The sequence below is a fragment of the Anomalospiza imberbis genome, chromosome 5 (assembly GCF_031753505.1).
Source record: "Anomalospiza imberbis isolate Cuckoo-Finch-1a 21T00152 chromosome 5, ASM3175350v1, whole genome shotgun sequence".
Lineage (NCBI taxonomy): Eukaryota > Metazoa > Chordata > Aves > Passeriformes > Viduidae > Anomalospiza > Anomalospiza imberbis.
In genome coordinates this window covers 29,497,012-29,508,283 of record NC_089685.1, presented here as the reverse complement: position 1 = coordinate 29,508,283, position 11,272 = coordinate 29,497,012, and the positions used below count along the sequence as shown (strand labels likewise).

At 43.3% G+C, this 11,272-nt stretch overlaps 1 protein-coding gene across 1 annotated transcript; it reads right to left on the bottom strand.

The window, feature by feature from the left end:
- Positions 1-6,684: 6,684 nt before the first annotated feature.
- Positions 6,685-10,869, bottom strand: LOC137474899 (prolactin-like). The gene is made up of 4 exons (XM_068191962.1): positions 10,108-10,869; positions 9,852-9,959; positions 8,620-8,799; positions 6,685-6,928 (listed from the first exon to the last, which is right to left on the bottom strand). The coding sequence occupies exons 1-4, from the start codon at positions 10,867-10,869 to the stop codon at positions 6,734-6,736; spliced, it is 1,245 nt and encodes a 414-aa protein (XP_068048063.1). The 3' UTR covers positions 6,685-6,733.
- Positions 10,870-11,272: the final 403 nt, after the last annotated feature.

Below are 11,272 nucleotides of genomic sequence, written 5' to 3'. Positions count from 1 at the left end.
GGTTGACCAGCTCCTGCCTGAAGAACCAGCTAGGCTTAGTAGCCCAGATGGTTGTGAAATTGCATTGCAGGTATTTGCAGAGTACCATCTAATGATCAGGTGGTGGTATATACATGTGCATCATCATCATATATACATGTGCATATATATATATATATATATACACATGTGCATCATGTATATATATATATATATAACATATATATATATATATATATACACACACACATATATATAGAACATATATACATGTGCATCATCAGTGCTTCCCATTTTTGAGGAAATCTGTATGGTGGGTTTTTTTTTTAATCTCACCTTTAATGGAAAGGGAGCCTTCCAAGCTGCTCATATTGTTTTACTGCAAATCAATGAAGCCTCAGTGCTAGAAGCAACACTTTTGGAGATGGGAGATGCGGTTCAGAATGCTCCTTGGGAAATTCTTTCAGTTCATGGTGCTGCAAGCACAAAATATGAACTACTGTCAAAACTGTGAGCTGATGTGCTGAACAGAATGCATCTGAAGGCTGTCTCACTGAGGCAAAGATCAAGCAAGGCTCATGCAGCTTTGGTTTCACAGTTGTAATAATGCAGGTGTTTTAAATTCAACAAGTTCTGTGGCCTGTTAAAACTTAAATCATTTCAAGGTTCTCCAAATCTCTTAACACCTCCTGTCAGTATTCTTGCTCCACAGCTAGAATGAGGTTTCAGTATGCCAGATAAAAGATTCTTTATCTGAAAATGCTGACTAAGCTTTTTTAAAAATTCTAAAAGTATACATGAAGATCTTGAATTATATCTAAAATAGTCTGATTCACTTAAGATTTAGGCCCATGAAACACACAGTTTTGATTCCTCTAATTTTGTGCTATATACAGGAGAAGTTTCCCTTCAGTCCATACTGTGAAAACTTGGCAAATGAGAAGAAATATCACCCTGTACAAATACAAAAATATTTTTACAGTGCCAGTCTTTTCTTAGTGAAGGATCAAGTGGAATTTAGTTTCTTCAAATATGGTATGCATACTGGTTCTAGAAAGAACAAAGAGAGCACAAGTGTGCAAAGTGCCCAGCAGGTATTTGAACTGCTTCGTAACAGACACAGTGCAGAGGTGAAAGGTGTAGTGCAGCCGGTATAAGGGAGTGACATGGTTGATACCAGTGACATCTAGGTTAAAATCCGTAATGTACTACTTGGACTTCAAAGATGTGACCTGATGGATGATCTTGCAGCATGGTTGTAGGGTATCTGAGGTATTTCCTGTGTGTAGCATTTTGAGACTACTGTGGAGTATTTTGATGGACATTTATTGAGATCCAGGGACTGGGAGAGTTCGGGTACCTCAAATTGCAAACTACAGTTAAAAACCTCATCTCTTCAGAGGCTGCAAACAAAGCAGATACTTATACTCACTGTGCACCTCTCTGTTTGTTCTGGCAACTTAATGCTAATGTAATACAGAGTACAAGAAGGAAAGGGAGGAAAGGCTGAGACTCAGTACTCGCTTTGTTAACTGAGCTGCAGACTTCCATGTTCTCAGGCTATGCTGCTGAACAGAGATCTTTCTGCCCAACCCAGCAGCCTCAGGAGCAGAAGAAACTTTTCTCATCCCACCTATTTAAGATCCTCCATATGGCTCTGAATGTGGATCTTGAAAGTATATTCTTAAAGTCAGGCAGAGGAGCTTCCCTGATACCCAAGAAAAGGCTGCTGATTTCATTCTAGGCCTGGCTCTTGGACTTTTAAAATGTATCACAATGCAGATTTTTGCAGTCTATATCAGGCACAGCCACAGTCATGTTTTATTGCATGTGAATGACTGTGAGCCTGTGAACATGAGAGGCCAGCTAGCTCCTCCATGGACCTCATATAACATTGTTAAAAACTGGATTTGCTGACCACAGGTGTGAGCACTTAAACTTTAGTTGTACGTATTTACAGTATAAAATGATTTTCTGAAAGTTATCTTGGTTTTATTGATCCTTTGCCAAACAGGAAGTAAGTGTTATGATCTGCTGAGAAAAGGGCTGCTTTAAGGCACATAACTGCATTACTAACTTCAGTGTCAGAACAGTAGTACAAAGGTCAAATGTCACTCCTGAGCTGCAGTAATACATCAGATTTGTTTTATCTGCGGTGATTTACTAGTACTGGGTTTTAAATACCAGTTGCCATCACTGCAGCCACACAGCTCCTCTGATGAATGTATGTTCTGCAGTCAAAAGACTGACATAAATTAAGTACATTTACATGCTTCAGCATCCTCTACCAACTAGACTGTTAGTAATTTTCACATACTAGAAGGAAAGACAAACCAATTTCATCATGATAGCTGTAAATCCAGTGCCTTTAGAAGGGAACAGAGAGGAATTAGAGTCCAATTAACTTGAGACTCAGCTTTGAACCACGGGGAGACCTACAGAGAAAAAAAGCCCCTATAGGGAAAGGTTCACAGTGGATGAAATTTTTGTCAGCTGAGGAAGTCTTTAAATGAGTGTGCTTCTAAGCTGTGTACCTGGTGGCTGCTGCTCACCTTTACTGGAAGGTAAACTGGGATAGTTAAACTTGGGTCTGAAATTCCCCCATGAAGACTTACACCAGAATTCATGGCCAGAGAATGGCAACTCCTTGTTTTTTTATTGGTTGTAATTCTGAGTGCTGAAGCTGGGCATGGTGGACAGGGATGTCAGAAGGTAACATCTCTATAGTGATCTTCCAGTGCTTTCTAAAGCACACAGAAATGCCACTTTTTATAAGCATCCAACCTTGAGGAATTCTTCAGTTTTTCCAAGTAATTTTTATTTACAGGTCAATATTTGAATGCAGATAGCTGAACATGCATGTATGTTGTGCAAAGAAGACTGTTTCAATTTGTTTCTGTTTTGTGATCGTGGGTTTAGATAAGAGCTAAGATATGAGTGACATTAGCCACTTAATCTACCATGGAAACATCAGCACATACAAGATTCAGTCTAAATTTAAGATACACTATCAATCACTATCAATACTATTTAGTGCTTTAGGAAAGGAACAAAATGAATTTTCAGTCACTGGGAGTGTCTCTGTTGTGTCCTTCATCATTCTGAAAAAATGGAAACACTATGATGAGGAAATCTGTGATGTGCAAAAGCCAAATCTAATAATTGAAAAAAAAAAGGATTATACAAAAATGTCAATATTCTGGGATTATCCTGTAGTGCTTCATGGAATAAGGTCTGAAGAACAGAGAAGATGTGTTTAATTTTTAAATTTATTTGGTTGACAAGAAAGTTTAATGGAAAGAGATTGTTACACAAATGGAAATTATACCATTGTTTACCTATTTTGTTGTACATTATGCCTGTGCTTAACTGGAAGCCAATCCTGATTTTCTGATTTTACATTAATTTTACAGAATTGTTTCTCCTAAATTCATATTCTGATGTGAAAGTGATAGATTCTCAAACTCCAAAGCTTTTGATAGTAGCACATAATTTTACATTATCAGATTCTCCTAACCAGTTATGCTGCTGTCTTGGAGGAAATCATGCAGGAGATGAGTATTCTCCTGTGCAGAAAGCAACCATCTTTTTTCTGTTTGAGGCATCGGTGGCCACCGAGAAAACCATGGCATTTTCAGCCCACTGCTCAATTGTTTCCTCAATCGCAAGCGGAGCAAAGCAATGCTAGCAATATAGGAAGGCTTTTGTTTTACCAACATGCCCCGCTTCAGCCAAAGGCAAAACTGAAATGTAACGCTAATGAGGGTGAATGACTGTGGATAGCACTTCGATGCACTGTTCCTCGTGTGCTACCCACTATCTCATTTTCTCTGTTTTCACATTTCCGTACAGCAAAACGTTCCCGGGGTTTAGCACTTCGGCGGAGGTGAGAGTTTTTTGAATGACCTGTTCTGTTTGCGAGGTTTTGCGCCTGACCCTCAGCTGCACCCCTTGGGACGTCCTGCCAGCTGCGGGTACGGCTGATTTCTGAGTCACCATGCAATTCGCTTGCAATTACTTGCCACCAGGCAGGACCATGGGGGCACGGCCACCTCCCATGGGAACACGGCCGCCTCCCACCCAGCGGCAGCGCTGGGCGCGCCGCGTCAGCCTCGTCCGCGGTGCCCCGGGGAGCGGCGCGGGCCAAGCCGGTCCGGTCCGGAGGGAGCTTTCTGCCGTCAGCCTCTTGGGCGCAGTGACCCGCCCGTATCTGTCACCCCTCGCCTCTGACGCAGGGTGGCTGGCATGTCTGTGCCGGTACGCGGCGGTATTACCCTGGCACCGCTTGACTCCTCAATGAAGGGCGGTCGCCCCGCTGCAGGGTTTGGGAGCCAGCAGTGACCCCTCGCTGGCATGGGAGGCACACACTGCCAGCGGGCTGCTGTACTCCGCGACTGCGGCTACACCAGATGGCCGCATTAATGCTCCAGCTATGAATTGCTACTGCATCTTCTGTGATCGCAGCTAGACGCAGGCAGTGTGGTCATCCCCCTCTGGTTCTGTCTGTTTCCTCAGAGGAGTGTTCCTTTGTTCTCTTTGGAGCTGTGTTTTGTTTCCAGAACTTCCTCAAAATCTGCCCGTGAATGCTGCTATTTCATTATGCGTTTGTGGTATCTTACTGCTTGAGGAACTGCAGCTAGTAACTTCTTCAGGGCAAGCGCAGTGTAACCCATTGCCTTTCCACTATACCTGACACAGCAGGGACCAGACGCGAATTGTGGACACTCACAGCTTCTAGCTGCAAAAGTACAGCGGCCATCTACCCGATAGGAGATATCTGAGGATACTTGCAGTCACAAGCATGCAACTAAAATGTTGTTTCTCTGGTCTGCGTAAATGCTTTGACATCTTTCTCTGCTAGGTTTCTCAAGCCCAAATTTAGTGTCTTTCTTAAATAATCATGAGTATTTTACTCCTTGTTCTTGCTTGCCTGAGCTCCTGCTACTGTCAGCAACCATCAAGATCATGGAAGGCCAGAAAAGAGCATTTAGTGGTAAAAAAAATCAAGAATATTAAAGATAAATCCATGTTGATTATATCTACTTGCTTAAATGTCTCAGGCTCTGAATACAAAGAAGTTTTGTTTTATGCACAGCCAGCAGCACCATCCAGCTGCTAGGAAAATGTGATTTCCTTAAAATATCTGACAGCTTTCATATTTTTATTTGCAATGGAGTTTGTAGTCATTACTGTAAAACCCAAGTCCTTTGTCAGCATGTGGAATGGGAAAGAGACTTTTTGCTACTCCCTGCTCAGCCCTTCGACTGAAATGCTATTTGGACCAGAGTTCTGACTTAATTTTCAAAAACTTTTCCTTTAGGAGTTTCTACTAAAATCAATGAAGCCATTACAGATATAAAATAGCATTCAAAATGAATAAAAATACTAGATTGTATGGGACATATATGAAAGCCCTCAGAAATCAGTAAGAAGTATGATGTGAATATAAAAGTCTGGCATAGGCCCTGCCGTTAAATGAGCTGATTAACATCAATGCCTCTCTTCAGTGTTAAGCAATATTCTGCAGGTAGGTATGTATGTAGAAATGGGGGGAAACATTTTCTTTGGGTAAAAATATACTTTATTGATAATATACAGATGTACCAAGGTTTAACAGATTGAATCTTACTTTCAACTATGTTGTACCTATGTTTCAGCTTCTGTAAGGCTTTCCACAGGTCCCACTTGACACCCTTACCTCCACATGGGAGAGACATGGGTTTGAAGGCTGGATTATTTGGTGGATTATTTGGTTGGATGCACCCAGGAGATTGAACAGTGGCTCTTATGTCCAGGTGGAGGCCAGTGACATGTGGTGTCCCTCAAGGTACTGTCTTGGGACTGGTGCTCTTCAGCGTTTACCTCAATGACAGCGAGAGTGGCATGGAGTGCATCCTCAGCAAATTTGCAGATACGAAGCTGAGCAATGCAGCTGACACAACAGAAGGAGGGGATGTCATCCAGGGGAACCTGGACAAGCTTAAGAAGTGGGCCAACCTCATGAAGACAGTCTGAGAGTTGGCATTGTTTAACCTATAGAAGAGAAGGCATCAGGGAAATCTCATTGCAGCTTTACGTGACTTAAAGATTGCTCATAAAAAAGAGGGAGAGCGGCTTTGTACATGGATAAAGAGTGACAGGATAAGGGGGAATGATTTTAAACTAAAGTAGGAGAGATTTAGATTAGATGTCAGGAAGTTCTTCACTCAAAGGCATGGTGAGGCACTGGAATACATTGCCCAGAGAAGTTGTAGATGGCTCGTATCTGGAAGTGTTCAGTGCCAGCTTGGGTGGGGCCCTCACCAACCTGATCTAGTGGATGGCATCCCTGCCAATGGTGGAGTGGGGGATGGAACTTGATGATCATTAAGGTCCCTTTCAACCCAAGCCATTCTGTAATTCTGTGTATTTATCTAAACTGTATGAATCAGCCCTTTCAACCCAAGCCATTCTGTAATTCTGTGTATTTATCTGAACTGTATGAATCAGCCCTAGTATAGTCTGCCACAGTGTAACATGCAAGAACATTTATTTATCTAATGCTAGAGCACTCCTTTTTATCGGTGCATTAACCGACACACACACATGAGGCTTTATTTAGTATTTCATCTGCATTGGTCAACTGTGTCAGCTTCCAAAGGATTTCAAAAATGCTTTCCTATTAAAATTACTGTGAAAGTAATATTTTAGAAGTCCTATTTTAAAAAATCTTTATAAGCAACATGCTGAAGGCTACTTGTCAAGGGATTACAATTTAGCAACTATTTTCTGGCATAATCCTACATTTGAGAATTTTTAAGTAGCTTTGTACTTTATTGGAATCTCTCCTAAAACAGTGAATGAAGTCAGAGTCACTCATCATGTTTCCTTCATTACTAATTGATAAACTGGTGCCTTTGGATGATGCCATTCCATTTAATGAATTGCTGATGATCCCCATTGACTGCATCTGTATTGGAAACAGAAAAAGAAGTTCAACTTGTGACTGCACGTACAACAAACCTTGAAAATACCACTGCAGAAGACAACTGAGGTGTCACTCCTTTGGGCTGTGCTATTCCAGATCTTTCACATACTTACTGAAGGTATATGTAAAGATCCTTACATAGAATAACACTGACTTTTTATCCTTATGGTATCTCTGCAACATTTAACTAGACTGAAATTTCTTGATACACTAGTAATGAATACTTCATCTGAGTTTAAGTAGAGGAATTCCGGTTTGGTAATCCTTATTTCCTCTTGAAGTATTGTAGCAAATCAGTCTTGAGATTTTTTTAGCTATTTATTTTAATGCTTTCTGTGAAGGGAAGCTTCTAACATGAGCAAACACCAGTGCTGTTTATTTCACCTGTGTTCGACAGGCTGTGATCACCTCTCAGAGTAGGTGTTTCACAACAAAAGCAAGTTTAGAATTTTCCTAATTTTTAACAGAAAAACACAGATGCAAAATATGCAATGCATTAATTTTTGTAATTGTATTTCTACCCTGTGTAGAAATATCCATGGTACAGAGAAGTCAATACTTCAAAGGTTTCCCTCTTAATAATAGCTTCAAAGGTGTTTTAGGGGAAAAAAAAAGCATTTAAATACACCAAAAGTGTGTAGCTAGTTTAGAGTTTGCTTCAGCTACAGATTGAAGCAGAGGTCAAGCTTTGAGGTTGAAGACATCTGAACTTTAAAGCCATTTTAACCCAGAACCATGGCTGCATTTGGATGATAGAGTTTCCATTTGTAACTCAGAGACACCCTAACCTGGGCTGCATTTTGTAGTAGGGTACAATTCAGCCTATTCTAGTGATGAGCTGCTTACTGTTTTAAAATTTGTGTTCCCCACCTGTGTTCATAAAGTTGAAAGGTGATCTACAAGTGTAAGATACTAGTTTATTAATCACTTTTTTTTAGTGAAACCAACACCCTGGCAGTGTAGCCATTTTAGAAAATAGGCACACAGATTTCATTTGTTCAGCCAAAACCACAGTTAATTTTAGCTATAAATGCTCAAAAAAGGCAAAGGTCAGGACTTCTGGCTAGTAATAAGAAGACATACATGGAAATAACAAAGAATTTCATCCTATGATTTATATATAATCTCCCATAATTTGGAATGGAATTTTGAAATTGTTTTGTGACTGACATCAGACTTAAGCAATGCCACTGTTGTCTTAAAGAACTTATCCCAGCATAAAATTATTGCCTTAGGAAGGAGCTCTTTGCATCAGACAGCAGTGATACTTGAATTGCTTAGAATGTAAATCCAAATAAAACTTAACACAATTATTAAGCATTTATCATGGTTCACCCACATCTTCTCTACTGGCCTAGAAAAATCAAGTAATTCCTGGCTCATATATGAAGCTATAAAGGGCTCTAGCCTTTGTACTTGTGTGTGTTGTTCATGTATGTCATATTAATTAAAATGTTGCCTCACAGATATGGACTTCTATAATGCCATCTACGTATCGGCCAATTTATAACTAAGTCACATCCTCTGACAGAAAGATGACTGTATCTTTAACAAAGTCCTGCATTTTGCTGAATAAGAGCTTCCAAGCCCAAGTGGGAGCAGACATTGCCCCCTCCTTGAAGTCACCCATGCCACATAACTGATATAAATAAAAGTTATATCAAAAATCTTGCCTTTTCTGTTACTTTCTCGACTCCAGTCTTCAGCTCATGTACCATATTGCTGATTTGCTTAGCTTTGCTAAGGCTGTCATCAGGTAGCTCTTGATGGTGCTCAATATACTGGTTAAAGTGGGAAAGTGGTTCTTTCCAGGCTTGCAAAAGTTTCAGTATCACTTGAGTTAGTTCTTCTCTCTTATAAATTGAAACAGTAGAGAATGTGTCTGTTACTTTGCAGCAAATCATATGAATACTCTTAGTCTCATTATGAAATGTCAGTGGGATTAATATTTACATCTGCAATTGACTACTTAAACACCACTCTGTCTCTGGTTATTTGTATATATATAATAACACCCAGAAGTTGTACTTGTCATGTTTTCAGCTGACACGAGCAGGGCCTCATTTCCCATTGCCCTTCCAGGGGACCTTCTAGAAGGACGTCCTGGGGGAAGCTCCTCATTCCACCACATCCAAAAACCAAAATGTTAGCATTTGTCTTTGTCTGTCTTCTAGAGGCAAAAGTGTCTCCCACTGATGTATCTCCAACATTGTAATTTGCTTTTTCTCTGTAGGAGCAAACTCTTCCTACTCTTCTCTGAACTAATAACGATTTTTTTCTCTTTGCCATCACAACTGTGATGTAAACAAACCTGCTGTTCTTTTCCCCTTATCTAACTACCGATTCAGAGATGACTGTTATTTCTTTCTCCTGATTGCTTTGTGTACTTTGCAGTGATACTGATTAATATAACTTATTTGCCACACACAAAAGTTTCTAAGTTTTTGTTCCACAGAGTTTGCCTCAACAAAATCAAAGGATGTCTGTCAGTCATTCTGACAAAGTACTACTGCGATATCCTTATTATAACTAGTATTTATGGTCCAATTTTAGGTACCAAACACAGACTTAAAATTCAACTAATTTAAGATTTATATGCAATATCTCTGTGATGCACACATGTTTGGGGTCAAAACTTAGTAGCCTCTTTCATCCAGCTTGTTGATGAAGCTCCGGAATCATAAAAACCTCTCTGCCAGTCTCCAGCCCGACTGGAGTGGGGGACCATTACCGCATGATGAATGAGACATTTTGGGGTTCTGACAGGACAGGAGGTATGTTCCCCTTTCTCCAGACCAGGGAGAAAGAAGGCGGTGTAACCTGCAGAGTCCCCTTCCCGTCCCCCAAGCGTCGCGGTGCCCCCTTCTGCCCTGTCTCTGTCCGCCGGCGCCGCCGTTGCCCTTACCGGGATTTTTTGGGCGTATTCTTTGCCGTTGGGGGTCAGCATCCCCGACGTGTGGCACTTCCGAGCGGGCCTTCCCAGCTCGTTATCACGGGGAGGAAAGTGTTTTTCCTATGGGAGAAGAACACCTAAACATACACCGAGAGCACCACCACCCCCCTACATCCCCCCACCTTTTCCTCTATCCCGCCCGTCGGCAGCCGATCCCAGGGAGGTTGCGAGCCCAGCTCCGAGGCGGCGGGGCCGGCCCGGCACTCACCAGCTCCGCGTAGAGCGCCGTGGAGAGGCTGTGGATCCTGCCCGAGTGCCGGATCACCCGGTCGAAGAGATCGGCCACGGTCAGCGGGTGACAGCCAGCGTCCCCCGGAGCGCAGACCAGCAGCCACAGCAGCGCCAGCGCCGCAACCGCATCTGAGGAGAGGGCGGCGGCGTCGGGGCGCGGAATGTCGGCGTGTGTCCCCGCCCGGCCCGACCCCGCCGCCCGCCCCCTCACCTGCTCGCCCCTCCGCCCGGGCGAGAGCCACGGCCATAGCGCTGCGGAGCCCGTGCCCGGCACGGAGCGGCTGCGATCGGCCGGCGATGCCCCCGCATCTTCTATATATGCCGGGATCTCACGGTGATGACGGGTGTCTCCCCCGGCGTGCGCAGCCCGCGGCCACCGTGAGCCAGCTCGCCCGGAGCGCGGCTCACGGCTTGGCAGGCGGACGGGAGCGTCCCTGGCACCGACGGGAGAGACTGCCCCGGCAACCCACCGGGCCCGGCCGAAATGGGACTGACTCCTGGGCTCGGTGCTGGGGCCGCCACCAACCTCCACCGCCGCCCGCTCGTCACAGCCCTCTCGTGGGCAGAGAGGGGCGGCTCCGGCCCCCCGCACAGAAGCGGCGTGGTCCGGTCCGTCCCAGGGCGTCCGAGGGGGTAAGGGTGGGAGAAAGGAGACCCGGAAAATAAATTGCTTATGTTCGTGGTAACGAGGTTTAATGGGCAAAACGAGGGGTAGGAGAGAAGCCTGGTCTGATGGCATTCATCTCTTAGTCATCTTTTCAAATCACACTTATGATCAGCTCTGCTTTTCCTGCTCCATTGCAGGTGATGAGAGGTAAGACTGCTGAAGTTGTAATAGCTGGTGGCTGCATGTTTTATGGTGCAAATATACCTCAGGCTGGTTGATCCCATGAGGCTAAATGCTCAGGGGAGCATTAGGACTTAGATCAGGATCCCTAAAGGGGTGCAAGTCCTGTGGCCATGGTTGGTGTCCTCTATTTTGGGGCATGAGATCCTGAGCAACCCTCAGGACACATAAGAAAAGTTGAGATGCTGGTCATGAGGAAAATTAGTTGACTTTGCCCTTACTGGGGTTTTTCACTGCCAAGGGAAAAATCTACATGAGAAGACATGTGATACGAAACCTTTTCTCCTTGACCATT